The sequence below is a fragment of the Manis pentadactyla genome, chromosome 1, assembly GCF_030020395.1.
Source record: "Manis pentadactyla isolate mManPen7 chromosome 1, mManPen7.hap1, whole genome shotgun sequence".
NCBI classification, from domain to species: domain Eukaryota; kingdom Metazoa; phylum Chordata; class Mammalia; order Pholidota; family Manidae; genus Manis; species Manis pentadactyla.
The window spans coordinates 20,427,644-20,452,175 of NC_080019.1; the positions used below are offsets into that span (position 1 = coordinate 20,427,644).

The 24,532-nt window shown below is 41.9% G+C and overlaps 1 protein-coding gene across 1 annotated transcript in view; it reads right to left on the reverse strand.

Moving 5' to 3' along the window:
- NR3C2 (nuclear receptor subfamily 3 group C member 2) overlaps positions 1 to 21,692 on the reverse strand; it is a 332,753-nt gene extending 311,061 nt beyond the window's left edge. The window contains exons 1-2 of the mRNA XM_036910130.2: positions 21,392 to 21,692; positions 14,414 to 16,166 (exon numbers count right to left, since the gene is read on the reverse strand). Coding sequence (XP_036766025.1) covers positions 14,414 to 16,164 — 1,751 coding nt within the window. The 5' untranslated portion in view covers positions 16,165 to 16,166; positions 21,392 to 21,692. The remainder of the gene's footprint in view (positions 1 to 14,413; positions 16,167 to 21,391) is intronic.
- Positions 21,693 to 24,532: the final 2,840 nt, after the last annotated feature.

Here is a 24,532-nt window from a genome sequence, read left to right on the forward strand (position 1 = left end):
TGGCCTATTTATATGGGCCACTCAGCATTCCTTATTTTATGGGATTCTTCTGCCCAGGTAGCCATTTTGCATAAATGTATACCACATGCTATAAAATCATGTGACCAAATGTGTAACCTAGCACTACTGCTGAACAAACTATTCAAATTGTATTTACAACTATAAATGTTCTATCAGTAATTGATCACTATGGTCCTCTTTCTATAGTCATATAATTATATTTTAGTAATGACCAAGAAGGGTAGTTCTTAACCTGGAGTCCAAGGTTTCATGAAAGGGCCATGAATCATCTGAAGCCATATGCAAAATCATGTGTGTAAGTACCTGTGTATGTTATACTGGTGAGAAGGTATAAATTTTGTTAGTAATCCTCCCACACTAAGAAAACATCATTTGTACCAAGAATGGCAGTGGCTCTCAAGGAACAGGCCAAAGAATATACCACATAAAACACTTCTTATGTGGTCCCAGGTGGGCAGGGGTAACCAGCTCTGGATGGTCTAGGGCCATATTTATTAATGGGGTCAATTTAAGGAGCCTTTTAAAGTTATGTAAAAGCCAATATTCCCTATGTATCAGAGAATGGGACTGAATCTGTGGTATACAACTCTTGGAACACATTCTGGTTACTACTAAATTTTCTCATCATTAAAGCATTTGTAAATGTATGTCATGAAAGAGACTATCAGATCTCCTCTCCCTCTAAAAAAATGTTGCATAGCCATTTCCAATCATCAATTTTCCATCTTCCACAAGTTCTCAGTATTACTGAAAAGTTAGTTCGCTTCAGTAACAGTAAAGTCTAACTGAAGATAATGCTTAGAGAATCAAGCACCATGGTTAATGTTTTAATTCAAGAAAGGACAATTTAATAATGGAATATGTGATCAGTTTTTGAAACTCCTGATATAAAGTATAGTTTTTGTTTGCCCAGAACACTTTGGAGAACCATCTTTCTGTGATCTTAGTCTACAGGGTTAGGGGAGGCCAAGCACACCCCCGCCTGCGTGTACACATATACACACACACGCACCACCTAGACTCAAGGTTGGACGTGAGACCCAAGCCAGGCCAATCAGAATCCATCAAGAAAGAGGCTCTTCCTCTCAATAGCTAATGAATATGCAAGGCCAGAGTGATGCTGGTCATAGCTTCCCAAAACAAAGCCGAATGAAAAGACAAAAGCTCCAAAAGACAGAGAGACAAAGGAATTTATGATGCCACCATTTAAAACATGGAATCTAGCCAAGCCTGAGGTTTACGCCTTGAACTTCTCCCACTTTGTGAGCCAAGAGACTCCATTTTGTTTAAGCTGGTATGAGATGATTTCCTGTGCTGTTTACAAATAGAGTTCTGACCAATCACGTTAAGTTCACTTATGACCATCATGTAATTTTATTAATGAAATTTACATCCAATTTCTAAGTATCCCCTCCCTCGTGTTCTCAAAACATTATTTGGTACCTACAGAAAACACTTAGCATAATCTCTTTGCAGTGGGATCTTGGATGTATCCAGATTGGGTTTCCTAAAGGATGAGGAATTGAGGAATTTCTCGTTCTTGCTCTGACCGCACATCCAGGATTGCGCTTTGACAGAGTCAAGTATTTAATAAATGCTTGTTGAATGAAAACCAATACTGAACACAGCACATATGACACAGTACTTACTAGTGCAGAAAAGTCAAAGCTAAGCGTGACACAGTTCCTGGTTAGTCTTCTTACAGGGGCTCACGTACTGGACTTTCAGTACATCTTGGTATTTTTTAGCGTGTGCCAAATTTCGTCACTGCAAGGCACCCCCTTTTTTTTTGGTTAGGATTAAGTGTTGCATTTTGTGATAACATATACAGAAAATCTCCTATTTTAACCATTTTTAAATGCATAGTCCAGTGGCATTAAGTACATTCACAATGCTGTACGACCAAAACCACCATCCATCTCCAGAATGATTTTGGATTAAGCACTTTTAATGTGCACTATTGTTTGCTATAGGTTGCAGTGAATTTAGTAAATAGAAGTGGTATATTTTATTTATTTATTTATAGGTAGCAGAGAGCAGCAAGTTCATCGTTCAATAAACGCACAGGTCACACAATTATACTCACTCATAAAAATCTTTGGCTTTTTAAGTGAACATTAGTTCCAAAAGAGAGGGTCTCTGCTGATAGACATCTGAGAACCACCCAAGGAACTAAATGTTTCACATGCCACGTAAATGTAAGAGCATCAGCTTTAGTTTTTCACCATAACTGCTGTGTAACTTCCCTTGCCCTATTCCAGGGCATCTGTCAATTTCTCCAGTTCCCTAAACTGGAGGTAAAAAAAAAAAAAAAAAAAGCTGTTTTCACCTGATTCTTAGCAACCAAGTCCAAAATGCAGGGTACATGTCAACAAAGTTATGTTTCCACCATGTACAGAAATTTCAAAATGTTTCCAGAAGTCTCAAAGGAATACCTCACAGGTACACCTGCCTCAATTGGGTCTGCAAATGACAGAGAAATGGAGGGAGAAAAAAAAACACTTTGCACTGTCTGACCACAAATTCTTCAATCATACCTTAAAATTTCCAAGAACAAATGCCTCTCTGGAGATAACTGCCATTTCAAAAATACAGTGAGAATCTGAATTGGAGTAAATTAAAGACTATCCACTCCCATGACATCCCTACACTCCCAAACTTTACACTCAAAATCACTTATCATACTTTTCAGAAAAATATTTTTTAAGGAAATACAAACTCTACCATGGGAGAGAGGAAAATAAGCTCCTTTCCACTTTTGGAAAGAGCACTGTGAAAGCAAACACTAGTTATTTGAAGATGCAACAAATGGACTTCAAAACGAGCTGAGACTGTATCTTTGCATGCATATCAGAATTCCATGTATCACTATTTCTAATTCATTTTACATAATCATTTACCAGTTTGTTTCCAATTTCATCAAAGAACGAGTTTGGCTCTTCCTGTTTCCATTTCCTGGGGGAATTTTTTTCCAGAGCCTAATTAAAAGTATTCCATTCTGGTGTCAGGTTTTACTTTCATACAAGTAACAAAACTATTTTGCTTCTTTTCTCTTAGAGTCGTAACTATGCCTAAACATTCTCCTTATTACCATAAAGCTCTGTTTTTCTTTCCTGCACTCCTCAGCCATCTACTTTTTGGGGGTTGTTAACACACATGGTTTAGTGATATAGTGGAAAGGAATAGGCTTTGGGTCAGATAATCTGTCATTCAGTTATTTCTTCCTTTCAACTGTCTTTAATAACTATTCTTTGCCCGTATTTCCAGCCACTCAGGCTCTTATCCTCTCAGCCTGAATTTCAAATATGATAGCCTTTTAACTGCTTTTTCTGTTCATTTCAGTCACTATTTTATATATCCATTATCAGAATGACCTTTCTACCCTTTTCTGTCATTCCTCAGTTTAAAAAATGTTTAACAGCGCTATAGTAGAAATGCCAAAACACTTCTTTTTCGCACTCACAGATTTCAATAATCTTGTTTTCCCAACTACCATTAAGCCCCTCCGAGCTGGCTTTGTCCTTGGTCCACATTCCTGACCTGTGCTACTACTTATTCCTGTAATACCTCTCTATTCCTCTGCAAATACCACGTATCGTCAAACGTCAACTGAGATCGTACCTCCTATAAGAAGCTTTCCTTGACTATTCAGGCCCACATAATTCTTCCTTCTCTAATCTTTGGCAACAGTTTATAACTCATCACACAATCAAACACATAATTAAGGAAGGACCCCACGAAAGACTGTATAAACTCATGTGAATGTCATCCCCCCCAGCTAGAAGGGCATAGAGCAGAGACATGTGGCTTGTTTCATATGCCTTTGATTTGTTAATCCACATTAAGAACACAGTAGGCATTAAATAATTTGAAAATTGCCTATTATTTTTACCTCTGTCATTATACCTTTTTAAACAGCTATTTTTCTTAGTTCTAGGTCTTCTATCGAAAACCTTAAAGAACACGGATAAAAGAACTCAAAAAGAAGAAAACCAACGCAATAAAAATGGGCAGAACAGTTAACAGTCATGAAAAGAAGGCATATGAATGGCAAGTAAGCTAATGAAAAACTGTTTGGTGTGATGTAGGCATTAGAGAAATGCCCGCTGAAATCACAATGAGTTACCACTACTCCCCTATGATAATGTCTAAGCTTAAAAAGACGAACTCTCTCAAGTGTAGGCAAGGATGTAACAGAACCAGAACTCTCACACACTGCTGGTGAGAATGGAAAGTGGTATGAACACTTCGGAGAACAGTTTGTCAACTTCTTTAAGATTAAAACTGCACCCGCCATAAGTCCTTCTACTCATAGGTATTCACTAAGAAAAAATAAAATGCATGTCCATGAAGAGATTTATACATGAATACTTCCAGCAGCTTTATTTGTAATTGCCAAAACTGGAAACAACCGAGATGGCATTTGACAGGCAAACGGATGAACAAACTGTGGGAAAGCCATAAATGGAATACCACCAGCACTATGAAGAAACTAACTACTGACACGTGCATTGTGCTAAATGAAAGCAGCCAGAATCACAAAGCTATATAAAGTATGATTCCATTTATATGGCAATCTAGAAAACAAACAACTCTGGAGATGGGGAATACACAAATGGTCACTAGGTTGTGGAAGTGAGGAGAAGGGTTAACTATGAAGGGGCAACACAAGGGAAGTTTGGTGGGTGATAAAACTACTCTCTCTTGAATGGGTGGTGGTTTTGACTACACCTTTGGCAAAACTCAGAATTGTACACCACAAAGAGTGAATTTTACTGTTTGTAACATGTAGCTTGGCATACACCATTACTGACTACTCTAGTATACTGAGATTAGAAAGAAAGAACAGCATCACTAATTATTTTGTGAAAACCCTTAAAGATACACTGACAGAGGTCATAGTTTTTTGCTAAATTCAGTAGAACCTCTAATTTAACAATTGTGGCTGTCTTACACAATCCCCAACACTTACCTAGTCACCCCAAAGACATACCCAAGTCCCTCTGCTAACCAATTCATTCATTCAATCAGGATTAACGAAACATCACCAGTATGCCTGGCACTGTTTTAGGTCTGGCGAATGCACTGGTAAACAGGACAGATAAGGGCCCTGCTCTCAGGAAGTGCACATTCCAATTAGGGAAAGTGAAGTAAAGAAAGAATTTCCGACAGGTAAGGGCTATGAAGACAACAAAAGAAGATAACGTGTTAGAAGGTGGGATGGGTGGTGTCACCACTTACAAAGGATGACCAGGGAAGGCCTCATTGAGAGGGTGACATTTGAGCTAATCCTGAGTGACAACAAGGGGCAGGAAACCAAAATCTGGTGGCAGGGCCTTCTTGGCAGAGGGAACACTAACTAGAGGCTCCCGCAAGGAAAGGGTTTTTTTCCTGTTGGTCTGAGGCACCCAAAGGGCAGGCCAGGGAAGGAGCAGGGAGGAAACAGGTACTACAGACGGCAGTCGGGGGCACGATGAGGACTTGACAGACCTTCAGGCATGCGGTGCGCTGCTGGCAAGGAGAGGCAGCCGGAGGGCTTCATCGTCAGTCACCTAATTTGATCGATGGCTTTAAAAGATCCGTCTGCCAGTTTTCTCAGGACATTCAGCTTTCTTCTTCTCTATCTCAAATATTTGTTTCTTCATTTACTTTAGCTCTGTGGCCTTAGGCAAATCACAGACACCGTTTGCACCTCAGGTTCCATATCCGTGGAAGAGGGGCACTAGCTGCCGGCAACCGCTTATCCACATTAGTCACTCTGGCAGCTGAATACGGGACCCTGAGGCCCGGGGCAGGCTCATCCGTCCTCCCGGCTGCCCAGGACCTGCTCCGGTCAGTTACCCTCCTACTCTCCTCCACTTGCAATCACAACCTCAGCACACGTCCATCACTCTCTTCATGTCCTACCTGTCCACCAGAATCCTTACTTTGATCCTGCCATTTCTTTATGCCAGGATCTCTCCCTTGACCCCTTTCCCTGCCACCAAACAGATGCCTCCCAAGAGGAAGCACTGTGCACCCACATCCCCCACACTTCTCTTCTTGCTAACTCACTCCTTAGCCAGTCACAGAACAATCCCCATTTCCATGGCTGTACAGAATTCCTTCTTGAAAAATCACCAGCACCAGCTATTACATCTAATTTCTGGTCTTGCCTGCTTTATCATCAGGTTTTAAACCACCATCTTAATGGAAGGAAAGGATAACGTAATACACAAAAGGGCAGGATTCTACTTCCAGTTCTGTGACTAATACTGGAAAAGGCATGCAGTCTTTTGGAGCCTTAGTTGCAGTATCCATGTCCGTAGAGGGCTGGATTTATAGATAGCCTTCAAGCCCTTCTAATTTGGAAATTCTAAGACCACATGATTCTTCCCTTTGGCATCCATGACTCGGCACTACCTTCAGTCTCTAAACAGCTCCCTGTCTCCTTTACTAGGATGTGTTGCTCATCTCCTAAGTGGGGTTCTGTTCTTCTAAACATGTTGCAAAATGCACTTTAACCTATAGTGGAGTCATATATACATTTGCTCCCTGGGTAACAGCACCCACACTGACCCACCCCTCGGTTGCCACTTCTGTGAAGAGGCTCCCCACACTTCCAGACCAACATTTGCACCTATACAGAGAACTCTTCCAAACAGAGGTAGACTGGGACTTAACACTCAGATAACCAAGATAAGTCATCACTTCCTCTCCAAGCCTATCCTTGGTTTCTCCCTTTCTCTTAATTGCTCATGATTATCCATGACAGTCAAGCTCATAACCTGGGAGTTTTTACCAATTTGCCACATACTTTATTCTCCACTTCTGCTCATATGCCATCTCCTCTCCTTCCTCTTCGAAGCTTAACAAGTTTGTCCCAAAGCTGTTAGGTAAGACACAGGAAGTAGAGACCCATGGTGTTTAGGGAGGTGGGTGGTGGACAGCTGTGATGGCCCAACAGTGGAACCTCAAGGCCAAGGGTTTTTCTGCAGAGGTGAGGGCATGCATGTGTTCCCCTGCTCTAGCGCAAGGTGTCACAGTCCACGCAGCGGGAGGACAGTCCAGCAGGGGACGTCATTGCTTGAGTGCATTAAGGGTGCAGGTTGCGGGGGGGTGGCCCTGTGACCCAGAATGTAAAGCCTGACCCCAAGCACAGAGATGAGAGTGTCTGTGGGGGTGGGAGCACTGCTTGGAGAAACAGTTTACTCTAGGACTGGGGTAGGAAAGGAACAAGGGCCCAAAGCAAGGAAGTGCTCAGAGAACAGTGAGAACACCGTAAAGGGACACAGAGGCCAGCCTGAAAGGGTTCCCACCGGCTATCTCAAACAATCGAACAGCAAAAATAAGGACCTAACAGGCTATAACTGAGGACATAAATAAAAATAACAACAACAATGCCATGCAGATACAGACACCTAAATGACAACGTTTGAAGAATGGGATGTTCATACAGTTTTAAAGTATCTCTCCCCCAAGTATCTCCTCACTGCAAAGGGAAAAGAGTAACTTTACCTTGCAGAAGCCTGACAGCCCCTGAATCACGTGATCCATGGAGTCTGGAACGGCACAAAGGGGAACTGCTTGCCACCTAGCAGGAAGCAACAGACGTAAACAGCATCACTTCTGCGACTTCTGCCAAAGGTGCATCACGTGAACGGAATCAGGAGGAAACAGAAACCCAAACGGAGGCACTTCCTACTAAATAACTGGCCTTTAATCTTCAAAAGTACCGTGAAGTCACGAAATCTAGAACAGACTAGGAAGCTGTCCCAGACTGGAGGAGGCCAAGGAGAGATGACAACTAAGCACAGTACAGTTTCCAACTGGATGCTTTTGCTATAAAAAGACTTTATCAGGGCAACTGGCAAAACCAGAATGATGCCTAAGGAGTAGTTATCAGTAACTTAATGTTAATTTCCCAATGTTGATGGTTATATTGTGGTCGTGTAAGAGATTGTTTATAGTTTTTGGTAATGGGCTTACAATTTTTTGGTAAGCTTGTGATTATTTCAAAATAAAAATTTTATGCAAAAATCAACTCCTGCAAAGAGCTTTATATGTCATATCTCACATCTGCCTGCTTTTCTCCACTACCCCCAACAAGCTTGCTCTGGAGAATTGAGTTTTCCTCCTTCTGCACTGTTGCAATAACTTCCTGACAAGGCTCTTTGCGCTCCAATCCACCCTACCTCTGCCCTAATTAAGATCTTTCCAAAGTGCTCTTCAGCTCATGCCACTTCCCTGCTCCAACACTTCAATGGCTCCTCATTACCTGCTAAATTAAGTACAGATTTCTTGTGTGACTTTCAAGTTCCAGCCTTCTAGTTCCAGCTACTTCTCCCAGGCTTTCTTCCCCCCAGTTCCCTGCCTCACCACCAGCCACACAGCTTGACCACACTCAGTGTTCTCTGCCAGTCTCCAGGGTTTGGCTCACATCAATCCCTCCCCAGAAGTGCCCGCCCCTACCCCCCTGCAAATGTTTCAAGACTAAGGATAAATACCAACTCTGGCCATTTCCCCACCTCGCCATTTTCTAAGACTTGCTTAGATAATCTTATCCTGTCAGAATATCCAAAGTCGATTTTGCACATTACAAACCTTATCTCATTGTTTTAGGTTGCAGTTGTTGTATATGCGTCTCCACAACTCCTAATACATGAGATGAGGCTACATACCAGTGAGGTAGCCATCAATAATAAAATTAAGTCATAGCCACAGTTATGAATTCAGATCAACAGTATCTCACAGTCCTTTTCCCAGGGGAATTAGCTTTCTAAGTATTCTAATCACTTTGTTTGTCCTCCTTCCTTCCTCAGAATTCTCTATTTCTTACATAAAATAAAAGCAATTTCTATCTCTTCTTTACACAGAAATTTTGGCCTTGGCCATACCACCACCAATCATAAATTCAGAGGTTTCCAGAGCATTAATTAAGAACATGTTCTTATATGTAATTACATTTTAACTTCATCATTACCTTACTATATAAAGAACAAAATAAAACTCTTAAAACTGAAGACAAGGCCTATATGACAAGTTTAAAACTAGAACTTCTAAAGTTTAAGATGAAGACATTATACATTTAACAGGCTTTTATTCCCTGGGTTTTCTCTAATAAATTTTGGAACACGGTCCACAAAAATATACAATGAAATGGCTATATTTAAATGTATTTGAGAAGCCAAAAATTTTCTCTTCATTTGAATTCAGTAAACGAAAGAAAAAAAGAAGTTTTTAGCAGCAGAGCTGAAATTTTATCAGATGAATAATATAAAACCAAAGTAACAGCTGAAATCCTGGAAAAAGAATATTATTTTGGAGAAAAAATTGATGACATCAAAGCATTAAGGGGAAGGAAGTGTTACTCCTAAATTACTGGTGGTCAGTATAATATCTGGTATTACTCTAGATATTACAAGATTAAAGAAGGTCAGACACACCCCGAGTTTCAATATTCAAAAGGCATCAAATCTGTAAGTAATAAATCTCCAGGTCCTAGTTTCCACATGTCACTGATATGGAAGCAAACAGCCCTTGAATAATTTGAGTTTATTTAACTGAAATTCGAGTTTTTATCCCCATGTTTTTTAAGTAAACAGGCCTAAATTTAATGATAGTGTAGATAAAATGTATACATACTGATATATAAACTTAGGATACCTGTGATATAAAAGCAAAATTTATGAAAGAATATCATAGTGATTTGTAAATTAAAAAGCACATTTTAAAAAATAAAATCATCCACCCTCTCAGTAGAAATATTGTAAATAAATGAGAATCATCAGGAAAAGCAAGTCTTATTTTAAAATCATTTCTAAAAATATTATTGAGATTACTAACCTGGAGAAACTTTAGGTAAATTAGCAATTTCAAAATGAAAATACTATGAGACAAATAATAAGAAAGAAAATTCTATGCTTTCATTTCCAAATGATCTAAGTAATTTTGTAATGGATTTATTATAGTAAGCACTAATACTCAATCACTCAATGCCCACCCCAGCCGCTAAACCCATTATTCTTTTATATTTTGCATTATATAGAGATATTTACATCTCACATTTTACATTATGTAGAAGTATTTTATTCAAAAAGTTTACAAAGAGATAGGGAAAACTTTGTAACAAACTCTGGGTTTGTTACTGAAAGTAAGTTTCAAAGAACTCAAGAGACAACTGAAAAATAAAAAATAACTAAGTTATTTACTAAATTGCTTCATTCTATCATGGAAAAAAATGCAGCATACATTAAGGTAAATACCTGGTTACTTGTCTTGGAACCTACCACAGCATGCCCTTTGAAATAGTGAACTCTATATTTGAAAGTCTAAGTCAATGTTAACATGGTGGTATGATGCTATCAAAGTGACTATGACTATCGCCATAAATATCCATTGTTAGGTCAACAGAAACACCCTGCTTTCCAAAGGAATAGTGCAAATTAAAAGAACAAGAAATTCATAGTGTCAGATTTTATAGAAGGAAAAGATCTGATAAAAAAAATGCACTGCTTTTCAAAGCAAAATGCTGGATCACCTCTACTCACTTTTACTTTTTAATGGTAAATGGTAATGACATTTTTCTACTCAGATTACCCTGGAAACGACAGGGCTAGATTTGTGATTAAACCTACACAACTATGTTAAAGAATGCTCTACTTTGCTTCTCACCATACGTAACTCCAGGGAATCTACAGTTACTAGACAGTTTTGTTAGTGGACTTTAGAGAGCATCTAGCTCAACTTGTTCATTTTAAAATTAAGAAACTGAGGCTGAGAGAAGCTGTGTCTCAGCCAAGGCCACAGTTTTGTGTCCAAGCTGACAGGGGAACTCGCATCTACATGACACAACTAGGTCCAGTGACCATCCTAGAAGCTTTAAATCCAACTTTTGGCATAGTATACCTTACAACTGGTGCTCAGACAACCCATTCACTGGAACTTTATTAACAGAGAGATCACCTGTGTCACCGCTCGTACAGAATGCCCACAGACTGAAATGAGGACCACACACACTTCACAGCCATTACTCATTTCTATCAGCCTGAAAAATTCATTTGGATGAGAACCATTTTTCTTATTTGAATAGGGTACTCATTCTCAATACAATATGCAGTAAGGCTAACACACAAAAAATAATACCCTCTTTCCTCATTAGTCTCCAAAAGGTGTATGGGACAGAAGAGCCCAGCTGTTCTCAACTGTTGGGTCTCAGGACACCTTCTCACTCTTTAAATGTACTGAGGATACAAAAGAGCTTTTGTTTATGGAAGTCATTCATATCTACTGGTATTTACCATATTAGAAACTGAAACTATTACATTAAGTCATTTAAAAATAAGATGTCATTACATATTAACATAAACATGTTTATGAAAAAATAACTATTTCCCCAAAACAAAAACTTTAATAAGGGTGCCACTATTTTACATTTTTGCAAATCTACTGTCTACTTAATAGAAGACAGCTGCATTTTCCTATCTACTTCTGCATGCAATGTATGGTGATAGGTTTTGATTCATTCAAATATATGAAAAAATCTGGCCTCCCACAGATACATTCTTGGAAAAAGGAGGGGCATTTTAATGGTCTTTTCAGATAATTGCAGATATGATTCTTTGTTACTATACTGAAAACTGACTACAGTGAGTAGTTTCTTAAAGGTTGGTTGCAGTGTGGAACCTGAAAATGTATCAATGAATTTTTCAAACACTATCACGTTAATATCCATTGGTCTATTTTCCATTTTGAATGGATCTTTAACCAATGCATGATTTTTTACTCCCTGAACTTCCTTGAAAAGGTCTCAGGAATACCAAACACTTTGAAATCTACTAGAAAACAGTTTAGAGTGCAGCCTGAAGATGAAGGATATTGTGACACTGTGAAGCAGTTACACACGGCCTTCCTTGATCCTCTATAACCTTTAATTCATTAATTTATTCAACACTCCCTGGAATGGGTATCACCATCATTAAGTTAAAAATAGACAAAAGGTTGTATTTTGATTCAAAAGCACAAAATAAGACACCAATAATAAAGCTTGGATAATTTTAAATGAAATATTATAACATGTAGACTGAAATCTAGAAAAAGATCTAAGTATCTTCTGAACCTTGAGCCTTTAGTCTTAGAATGATCAAAACAAATAGATTTGGATAATATTCACCAGGAAAATCTGTAAAGAACTAGCAACCTATAAGAGACTTGAAATAACATTAAAGCTTTGATATTAAAGCTTTTGGAAAATCTACATTAACTAGCACAATAGCAATGTGTATGTAAACAAAATGAATCCCCTCTAACTATATGAACAAGTATATAAAGAACTCTGGAATACTCGAGAACCAGACAACATCTTCAGTGCCCACAAATGCAGGATGGGCTCAAGGCTACTGATTCATATTAATATGTTTAAGGATATGGGTCACTATACTATAGGAGGGGCTTTATAATGAGAGTGTGAAAACTATCATTGAAATAGTAGAACTAGGATACAGAACAAACATAAGAGAGAACTAATGATTTCATCTACTCTCTCTCTAGTATTTCTACCAGAGACATTAGCAAAATGCCCTTCAAAACTAAGAAAGCATAAATAGAAATGTAGTAGCAAATGTACAGTACCTAACCATGAAACAAAAAATAAAAGTAGATAAATTAATCATAAGAATTATCAACAAATATTCCTTTTAGCTAATATCTCTTTAAAATACTATGGAATTTCATAAAATGAGGAAAAAGGAAAACTAAAAGAAACTGAAACCAAAGATTATGAAAACAATTTAATTAAATATAAATAGTAACAGCTAAAATGTATATTATGCCTACCATATATGAGATGATATCCAAAGAGCGTCTCATAAATTAACTCACTTAACTGTCTTAATCACCTTTGAGTTGGGTACTATTTAATTTCCTTTTTACAGGTGAGAAAAGTAAAGCCCAGAGAGGTAAAGGGATCTGCAGAGGGGCACAAAGCCCAGAGCTGGGATTTCAACCAGGGCAGCAATGCCCTTAACTACCAGGCTCTTGGACATACTAACTCGCTAAAAACATCACTTACAAAAATACAAGAATCACGGGCAAAATTTCCTTCTCTCCAAGTAAAACAAACCATTAGCAACACACCACATGATGAGTGTGGTTCTAATGAAAGTCATGCTATCTCAGGCTATCATGTGTTAGAGTATAGAATTTAAGAGTTAGTGGCAGTATTAGAATATGACTGAGTAGTTCATGCTATCGAGAACTGTAAGGACATATCCTTTATGGAATGTTTGCTGCGAGAGGAGAAAAGTTTGGATGACAAAGAAAAGAATACACAAATTAAAGTTCTTGCTTTGGGTTTGAGGAAAAAATAAAATGTAACAGAAAGAAAAGGATACAGGAATACACATAAACCCTTGGTTCTGCTAACTGGATGGATATATTTCCCATAAAATAAGTTTTTAAGGAACAATTCCCTAAAAACATATTCCTAGATGCCAAAGGAATAAACCCTAGCTAGGAAATCTATTCTTTATATGTTCAATAAAGGGATCATTTATCACAACCATGTAATAAAAACAGCACTGAAACAAAGTCCAATGCGAATATTCATTGTATAATTTAGAACCACCCTTTATAGTCATATCTAAAACCTCTTCCTTGTTTTTTCTAAATATTGACAATAGGCAATATGCAACAAGGAAAACCAACAGATACTTCACAGTAAGTATGTCTTCTTGAAGATCTTAAAAGTTATAAGCATACCAATTCAAAACTGCAGTGACATATTTCATTTCTAAGGCAAGGCTGTCCACTTAGTAATTTTAGATGTGCTGAATCCTTAAAAACCCTCAACAATTAAGGAAATGATTTATTTGTATTGAAAACCACAACTTACGTGCAATTAACCTGCCTAGAAAAGGACAAAGAGGGTGGGGAGCCTGTGGGTAACAGACTTGGGGTTCAATTTCATTTTTCACAACCAACAAAGTGATTAATAAAGAAAGCTAAGAAAAAAAAAAAACGACCACAGAGAAACTAATTCAAAGCAATTTTAGTGAACCATTATACAGCTAAAGAAAAACAAAACTAGCATGAGTCCACCAAAGTAAATGTAGAAAACAGATGGAAGAAAACAAACTTTTTCCCAACACCTACAGTATGCAGGGAGGACACCTATATACCTGCCTTGAAAATCAACACAAATATTTTCTAAGAGATTAAGAATTTTTTGCTTCCCTTTCTCAAACGTGGTAGCATTACACCTACAAGCAAAGGGAGAATTACTAATGACCATCCTCAAAATAAGAATAGAACAGTAAACTGAAATACGCTTAAGTCTGTCAACTGCAAAGATAACGCTGACCTTATAACACTTTGCAAAACCCCGGTTTTCAAAACAAAGGAGATGCCAACTTACCTTGATACGTTTTCTGGAATGTACTCTAGGACTGGATATCCATCACTTCTTCTAGATGACAGGTCACCATGTGTTTTCCATGACTCCACTAACGTACTGACAGGCGGAAAGGAACTCAGGTGTTGGAAAGATTGGTCTCTAGCCGATCGCGATAAAGATATTGTACCTTGAGCACCAATCCTGTAGTGAAAGGACTGTCCACCTGAATTCACACCAACAATGGCAGATGAAGGGATGCTGGCCTCTGGGTAATAGCTCCCATCATCTGGTTCCTGTTTAATCCCCATTGGGAACCCACTGCCTTCACAGTTACCATCAAAGCCGGGCACAGGTGGTCCTAAAATTCCTGATAAAGAATAATAGTCTTTATCATCCATAAAGGAAAAATAGGAGCCATCCATAAATGGAAACGGGTTTACTGTTGGATTCCCTTTAAAAGAGGTGCCTGAACATGAATGCTTGGTTGATTCTTGCTTTATTGGCACTGAGAATGGGGAGTCAGAATTTATCTTGCTATTCCCTCCTAGACATGAGCTGCTAAAGGCTCCATCTGGCTCCGGTTTTATGTACTGGACAAGGTTAAGCGGGCCGGTCACACCATTGGAGATGGCACTCTCTACTTCCTCAGTCTTGGGAAAGGGAACCTCTTGAGCACCTTTCTCATGTGTGTCTGGACTAGGAACCACATCCCGGGCTGCACTGGATCCTGCAGGAGTGCTGGAAACAGTGTAGCTGAAGGCATTGTTTACAGGGCTACAGATAGAGCCCACGGTACTAGCCGTTGGACTAGAAAGCGTGGATCTGTTAGTTGTGTTGGAAGGGCTGGAAACAGAGCACCTTGAGTTGACATTTGCAGGGCTAGACACAGAGGATCTCAGAGTGACGTTAGGACTGGAGACTGGAGATTTTACACTGCAGTGACTCGGAGGGCTGGAAATTGGGGACTTCATGCTACTTAATGGACTTGAGAGAGGAGAGCCCACGTTGCTGGCGTGAGCTGGGCTGTGGGACCTGGAGCCTCGATTTTCAACATTAGGGGAGCAGGTCAAAGAAGTGCCCTGGGTGATAGGGCTGTGCACTGTGAAACCACCGAAGCTGGCCGAGGTGGAGGACACAGAGCTGATTCCAGCAGGGCTGCAAACTGAAGATGTCACGTTCAGAGGGCTGCAAACAGACGGGCTCTTTTCGTGACACATGATGGGGCTTTTAACAATGGTGCGCATAACCCCGCCATTCACAGAGCTCCCAGAGTCAGGGAGAAATGATCTCAAGGGCCTGCTCACACTACCGAGCGTGGGAGGAGGATGGCCATTTTCTTTGTAAAATTTCACCAGCTGTTCAACATTTTGATAAATCTTTGCTGGACTCATGCTTCCTTGCTGGTTCTGCTGATCATAGGTGTAGTCAGCATCTCTGACAGAATCCATGTATAAACCCATGGACTCAGCTACAGTTGCTGAAAGTTCCTTAGATTCCAGCTCGGTTTTAATATCAGATGTTAAAATCCCAGACCGACTGTTGTCTTGCTGAAGGCAAGGGAGTAGTTCGTGTTTTTCTTTGCTGCTTCCTTGAGTACTGTTGTTTGGAATAGCACCGGAAACGCAGCTTACATTGACTATCTCCATGTAGTTATTCTCATCGGTCCTCTCTGTAGGTCCCAGGGAAGAACGTTCCATAGCCTGAGAAACTTGACCCCACGATCTGTCCATATCTAGACCTTCAGGGAGACTGTGGTAGCCTTTGGTCTCCATAGCTATCAAATAAATTTATATTAAAAAATTGAATTAGAGTCATTTATAGCAATATTACCCTAAAGGACATTCTAAAATTGCATTTATGAGGCAATAAATACATATTTTATACATATTCTACTTATTATAAGCAATGCTTTCAGTTATATTAAAATGGTTACCTTTTGAGGTGCTGCTATAACAAAGCATTGACTATAACTTGTCCAGAAGCCAAAATACAAGCAACAATCACGTAAAACTATTTTGCATCTATATACAAGTAATATATTTGCTATAATACAGTCTTCAGAAGTTGCAAAGGAGATTTACTAATGTTAACATATTTAATATTCAAAGGATCATTTTGAGTATTAAAGGCATGCAAGGAGGAAACTGAGGATTCAGTGATGTGGGTGACTCGCCCAAAGTGAAAGACACAGTGAGTGACAGGTCAGGGTTAATCAGGGTTAAAACTGAATCTTCTAATTCCAAAACCTTTGGAGTCATTTGGACATATGGAAACTGCTTTCCATCTCTAATATATGCCTTTATTACAAACCCTAAGGGACTGAAATTCATGTTACCATTTCTCAATACAGAATTATCAAGTCAATTATCACAAAAATAATTTAAGAGCTATTTTTAAAACATTATTTTAAGATAGATTAATAAGTAAGATAATTTAATGTGGGGTCTAGAAAATAAAGATGCATATATCCTGACTAATTAAAATGGCCCACCGCTCAGAGAAGCAGCATTTCAATGTGGAAATAACCAGGACTTGACACTTCATCTCAGTCTTGCACGACTGGCAAGGACTTTGATGTGCACCCTGCTAAAAAAGACTCCCAACAAGCAGTTTTATTTTCAACAGTAAATGGAGGAAGTTCAAGATGAGTCCTGACAATTTATGTGTTTATTCAACAAATATTTACCAAGTGTGTGCTACATTCTGGCCTATAACCAGTCACTAAATCTATAGAGATAAACAAAACAGGTACAGTCCCTATCCTCAGGGAGCCCACAGGATTGTTTTAGATATACAATCATATCTACTGGCTCTCTATCTAAATGTATTTGATAGACAGAATAGGCTATATTTATAATTCTATGTATTATATGATTCAATGTAATTATTACATGCCCTTCACATACATTAACTTACTGAACCCTATAAACAACCCTGTAAGATTGGTAAAATTACTCAAAGGATACAAGTGGGGAAACTGGAACACATGCCACACACCTAAATGATGGAACTGGAATTTGATCCCAGGTCTCTCTACACAAAGGTATCTTAACCTAGATGCAACTGAAATTTGGGGCCTGATCATTCCTCACTGTGTCTATGCATTTTGAGATGTTCAGCAATATTGCTGATCCTTACCCACTAGACGCCAATAGCAGGCTTCCTTTCCAGTTACAACCACCCAAAAGTCCCCGACTGCCAAATGCCTCTGGGACGAGTGAGAATGGGGGCAAAATCACTCCCCCATTACAAAGAACCACCCTCTAAAGAAAGTTAATTCTCTGTAAAAATTTTATTTATATATTTTAATATAAAAATTCCCTAAATCATTATGTGTGCATTTTTCAAGCCCTTTCAGGTGTATAAACAATCCATGACCCAAATAAAAGTCCTGTTCTGAAAGATGCAGTTTCTGCAGTTCGTACATCAGTATTACTTCAGGCCTCTCATCGTTTCCCCCTCTTTGCCACTCACTACCTCCATCCTCCCTACCTTCCCCTCAGTGAAGAAATGAGACTAAGATCTTTTGCTACAGAACTTTATTAATTAACAGGGAAAAATAATATAATGACTCTACTAAATAAACGGGCAGTAGACAACACAAATCTCTGTAATGAAACTGAATGCCCCAATTGCCTCAAGTATTATAATTACCTTACTTTTCTGTATTCTATACTAGATTTTAAATTCTCAGAAGGTGAAAACTTTATCAGTTTCACCACTGCACTGCAAGCAGATAGCATAGTACCAATAGAAAATTTAAAACTATCATGATATAATCCATACTCAATTTGTGAATGTTTGGTAGCCTACTTTTACTTAAAGAACATCATTCTCTAAGTTCCTAATCACAAAGCAATCACAAAACAGTGGAAAATAAATCAAATCCCAAAGGTTGAAGTGCTTATCTGGTAATTATAGCCAAAAAAGTGAGTTGGAAGAAGGCCAAGCTAAAAAAAAAAAAAAAAAAAGTGCAATGGGACCTAAAAGTGGCTACTGGCCTTTTCTACTTTACTGAAAAACCAGTTAATGGTAGCATTCCATTGAAAAATACCAGTAAATATTATGCACTGCTTTTACTTCTATTTAAGAGCATTCTGTCCTCCCCATACCAAACCTGAATGTATGGATATCTAAGGTATAGGTGTTTCAGGTTCAAATTCATCATGCACCACAAGACACACATCTATTCATGTTCAACCTGGACACTTCCTGCGTATCACCTCCCTCCTCCAACCTTGTCTCTAAATCCACAATCCCTGTTCTGGTGAACTGTGCCACCTCTCTCCAATTCCTGGAAGTCACTCTTGCCTTGGCACCTTCACCTTCACAGGCCTCACCACCTCACACCTAAAGTCTATTCTCTCCCCCTAGTCCTAGGCAATAGGCCTATCTGCCCTGTGTCTGACAGGGAATCCCCATTCATATAGTTCTCAAAATACCTCCTCCAAATTGTCTTTTGGAGGAAGCTCCAAAGGATGACCACTTATTGTTTTTTTTTTTTTTTTTTTTTTTTAGTTTCACGAGTTAAATTTGCATGTTAAAACTTCTGGGGAGTCCTACAGTGCAGAGATGTTTCCTTTTTAATCCAGCATTCCCTCAATAATTTGGCCACTGTACCCTTTCTTCACAGAACACCTACTAATGTTCTCAAGGATGCTTTTCACCACTCTGCCCTAAACCATCAGCCAAATCTCAGATTTGTGAGCCTCTATGAAGAGACCCTGTGTGAGAAATGGCAGGCAAGGAGAATCTTAAAGCACTCTACAAGGAAACATCTTATCAGCTAACATCATGCAGCTGATCACAACTTTCCAAGTCCTGTTTGGCTAGCCCTGAACTCGCAAAACAATACATAAAACCACCTGCACTTCACCACGTTATTGGCAGGACTATAATTAAGGAATTTGCAAAAGGATTTGCTGAAATCTAAATTAGCTTTGTTTAAGGTATTGTCCTCATCTACAACCCTGATGCACCTGTCAAAATGGTAAAGGTTGGCAAATCAAACGCAAAAGAATGCAGGACATCTAGCATCTGCATTGTTTCCACTGCAAACATTTTTAAAGATCAGAATTCTTTTAAAAAATAGGATCATTGAAATATTTTATGCTGGGTTCTCTGTATTATTTTAATCAGTCTTCTCTGTGAACAAACGCATCAGGTTGACTTCTTTAAGGGCCCATGAAACACAGGTTTTTTTTTTTTGGAATTGACATAATGACCTGCTTGAGCAGAATTGGAGTCAACTTGAACTTACTAGTAAATTCTGAATATTTTAATTGATGAATGAATATCTTCCACATAAAACTTAATATCCAGAAGGTAAACGGAAAGTTTTTGTTACTAAAGTATAAGATGAAGCAGATACCGGATACAAATCTAGCTTATAGAAAATCAGACATGTCTGATACATATGGAGACAAATACATGTAACAGAGATTCTCTTGGGACAAAAATCACTATGATCCTTTAATATTCATGGAAATAGCCTCTCCCAAAACATAAAGGAAATTTCACATAAGGACAATAAAGAGAAGCACTGATGGAAGTTCTACCTTAAGCCATATGTAAGCTCTTGAACATATTTTTGCAAAGGAAAAACCTGACTTTAGCATGTTTTATGTTTTACAGTCTGTGTTAAATTGCCCTTTTCCGTTAAGTAGGTAGCTTTTTCAGGAATATTACAAAGGTTCTTTCTAATATTTTATCGGAAAACACTTTCACTTTTAATATTCTCAAAACATAGTCCCATTTTAGACATCATTTTCTACTGTTGTTTCACTGTAATATGGCATCTTCAAGACAATTTTCTTAAAGAGAATGTCACCATTTCCCACTGTTGCACAGTTGTAAAAGTTTGCTAATGTAACTCTTTTCCTGTCATTCTCACTACAGAACTACTATAATGTTACCCTCTTTTAAAGATGAGGTAAATGATAGAAATATGCCCAAGGTCACCTAAGAGAGAGGAGAACAGTTAGAACTGAGCACACCTGATTTCTATTCACTCACCTAATTCACTAAGCCACCTGATCTTTCCGAAATCCCCAAACAAAACTACTTCTCCATTAAAGGAAAAAGCTCCCCTTTATTTTTTAAAACTCCTCTCCTCAAGCATTTCCATGAGAGTATGGCATGAAGTCAAACATAAAATGAAAACTTCACAGCAAAACTTCACAGATGGAAAACGCTGTTATCGTTACTATAAAAATATCATCAATAACAGTCCCTAAGGAAATGGCAATATAAATGTTGAAAAGCCGTGCATTTAAAATTCAGCGGTTTGTCTACTATCAAATAAGTTTTCCTAACTTCTTTGTTAAAAGAGTTAAAACTGGTGGTACCATTAGCCATCACGATCTAAACCTGGTCTTTAAAATTCAGTAGGAAAAGCCATGCACCTGAATTCAGTAATAGGGTACGCGTGCCACCAAAAAAAGCTTCATCCCTTCTTCCCTACCTTTAGAATCCAACTGATGCCACAGAAAGCACAGAATCTCTTTAGAGTTTCATGAATACTAGAAAGGGGAAATGCACGAATTCCCAGAGCCCCTTTCATACAGGATCTATCAGGATCTGTATATCCTTCAACTGCCCTTACTTCGCTACACCTTCGGCTGTGATTTGGGTGCTTCCGCAATTGATAGAGGAAAGAAATATTCAAACGTCCTTTAAAAACTGTACCAAAAAAAAAAAAAAGATCCCAAATTCACCTTTAGGGGAAAGGGAGGGGTGGTAGATCTCCCACTGCCAAAGGCGGTAGAAAGCTTCTCGTTAGAGGACATTTATCCAAAGTGGCCAAACTTTCCCAAAATAGTCCTCTGGCGGCCAAAGGGGGGAAAAAGTGGGAAAAAAAAACAAAACAACAAGCACACAGCACCATTCTGTCTGTGCCTCCGTATTACGCAGCCACTTCTCCCTGCAAAGTGCACGCTCCCGCGCCACGGCCCCACGCCAAGCCGGGCAAGCGGCGCCCAGCCGCGCACCCCTACACACCTGCCTCGGTCAGGGTCCGTCTCTTGGCGTCTACCTGTTGCAGCGCTCGCCAACGCCACGACACCCTTGCTGCGGAGCCCCCCTAAATCCAACCACATCCAGGCCAGCTAGTGCCGCTCTCCCTGCAGCGGGAGAGCCCGAGGCAGCAACGCTCCTGCACCCAGGTGACTGCCCGGGCTTCCTCCGTGCAGCCTGAAGTTGGCTTGCGTCTCCCCGGTCCAATGACACCCCGGGCGCGGAGGGGCGGAGAGGAGGAGGAGAGAGAAGGGGCAGGGCCTGGGCGGGCAGAGTGGAGACTGAGAGAGGGCGGGCGAAAGCCTGGAGGGGGAGTGGGCCAGATCCAGGGCCGGCCCTTTTAAAAGCGGGTCACATGCCCAGATAAAGTTCGGGTTGCTATCCCGCCCCTCGGAGCCCTCCCCATTGGCTCAGAGGGAAGCAGGGCTCCACGCTGCACGGGTCAGAAGAGCTTCTCATTGGACAATCCCGGCTGTCAGTCAGAAGGAGGGCGACATGACTGATACAAAGTTGCTGCGACACAGCCTAGACTCGGCAGGTCCCTTAAAGCCGCAGCCGCGGCGGGCGCTAGGGGTGCCGGGCAGTGGCTACGACAGCAGACACTAGGCACCCTGCACGTGCAACTCGACCACTTCACTCGACTGCCTCAAACTTGCAGACGCCCACCTTGTTCTCCTCCTGGCCGATCCCAGGATATCTGGAAAGGCGTGAAAAGTGCAGTGACGTGGAAGAAGTCGGTTTTACCGAAAGCCAGTCAAGGTGGTGTCTACTCATGTTCTCCACCTGCAGCGCCAGGTGAACAGCAGCCCTGGCCCAGGCGCCGCCCCCAGCGTCCGTACCTAGGGGAGTACTCGTAGTGGGCTTCACCTGACCCCCGAGGTTCCTCTCCCCGCCCCTTTCCTCGCTCTTGCGAGTTCTCTCTCAGCAGAGTAGCCACAGCGTCCACAGACAGCTAGCAGAAGGATCACGTTCCCCCTCGATTTGAATTTCCTTACTTTAACCGTGCAGGAAAAGAAGGTAATTTCACTGCAGCCAAAGCCCTTTAAATGCAACCTCTCTCCGCCCCCAACTAAAAAAAAAAAAAAAAAAAAAGTGCCCGGGTCGGAGCTGCTGCTCTCCTTATAATTCTGTTGCTGCATTTACTACTTTAGTATTGGATTTTTCCATAGTTCAGTCTGAAAAAAAGCTTACCATCGACGATATTCACTTCTTTATGATAGGCGGGAGAGGATGCACATACTTGGGAGAAACATACAGTAGAAGGAACCAAACTGTTTCTAAGGATCGAGTGTCTGCAAGAAGAAATTTCGGTTTCCCTCCAACCGCCCCCACCTCGACTCTCCCGCCCACCCAAACGCTGTAGTTACTAAGCCAAAGGCTGGGCTTCTTAACTTTGATTTCTAAGGACTTTGAGGCTCCGCGTATAGAGCTCCGCTTTAGCCTCCGGCTGGCCCGGAGTCAGCACCAGTGACGTACACACCTAAATCTGGTCCCTCAGCCCTCGGCAACCCGCAGCCCGGCGGCGGCAGCTGTGCAGCCTACAGCCTCACCCTTGCCCCACACCCCCCAAAATCCAAGCGGGGAGGGAGGGGGGAGGTGTTCACCCGCTGGCCAAAAGCCCTTCCTCTCCTTACAGTTAATTAAGCTTCGTGATTCCAGAACCCGAACCCAGGAAGACTCGAACTGTCAGCAGCTCCAGGTAGGGAACTCCCTGGCGGCGGGGGAGACTCCGGTGTTGAGCCGTCCCCTGCGCGGAGCGGCTGCCGGCGCCCCCGCTGCTGGGAGTCCCAGCCAAGCGCCCCAACTTTCCCTCGGGGCCTGCCGTCACGCGAGCTCTCCGGACCAGCAAGCAGCCTGGCATTGATCGCACCCGGGCTCAGCGCGGGGGGCGGGCAAGAGCGAGGGGAGTCCCGGACCTAGAGCCCGGGCACGCGAGGAGGCGGCGGCTCAGCCTGAGCAGCCCAATTATTATTAAAGGAATGGACGTGTCTCCTTTACTAAGTTTTTACCTCCCTTACAGAGGGCCAGTCTTGCCCTGGATCTCAGCTTCTTGCAAAAATTTAGGTTAGAACCGTGCAGGAACAGCCGCCACGAATGCCCGCCCGCCGCCCAGCACCCCCGCCTGGGGTCGGCCCGGCCCTCACCTAATCTCCAGCCCGCAACCCACCTTGGTGCACCCACCCGCGCCCTCTACGCAGACCCTGCCTTCCCCAGGGCCGCCCTTGCTCTCCCTTCCCGCCGCTGTCAGCGCAAAGTGACTGTCGCTGCACTCACCTTTTCTAGGACATGGTGGGGAGGCTGGGGTGCGGGGCGGGGGGTGGGGGTAAGGGCAGGGAGACTCCCGCCGCCGCCGCTGATGCCGGCACCAGCGAATCCAGTGTGAGCAGATCGGCGGCAAGGATGGAGAAGATGATAATCCCGGCCGTCTCCCTACTGACGGTGGGTAGAGCAATAGCGCACGAGTGTTGCTACCCCGCAGGAGGAGGCGAGGCGGCGGCGCCAAATCGCGGAGGGGGACGCGGGCACCCGCTAGCCCGCAGCAGCGGCAGCCGGGCCTCAGGCGGGCGCCTCTCGCGGGGCTGCTGGTGTCCGGGGCGTTGACAGCGGCGGCTCTGGGAGCCAGGAGGTCCGGCGGGATGATCCCGCGCCCGCTGCCCCGCAGCGAGGCTCTCCGCGCCCCCTCCCCGGTCCCGGGTGGCCGGTGACAGCTCTGGCGGCGAAGCGCGCGATTGTGTGTGTGTGTGTGTGTGTGTGTGTGTGTGTGTGTGTGTGTGTGTGTGTGTGTGTGTGTGTGAGGGGGCGGCTGCAGGGGGAGCCCGCGACGCCGCGGCCCCCTTCCCGGGTCACACCCTCACCGGAGGGAGGCGGCAGCAGAGTCCAGCCACCCGCTCGTGGGAAACGGGGCTGGGGGCGCCGGTGGCTGCCTTCCCACCCTGATCACTGGCAGCAAGGAGGCCGGGGAAACGGAACCCCAATGCACGGAGACCCCCGCTTCCCCACCGTCCCCCAGGAGCCGGCCCTGACCTCGCGCCCCGGCCTCAGGTGCAGCTCCCCCTCGCGGGGGTAGGCGCGGGCTGGGGACCACGCGCAGGGGGCCGGAGGGAAAAGTTTCTTTCCGGGCTCCTC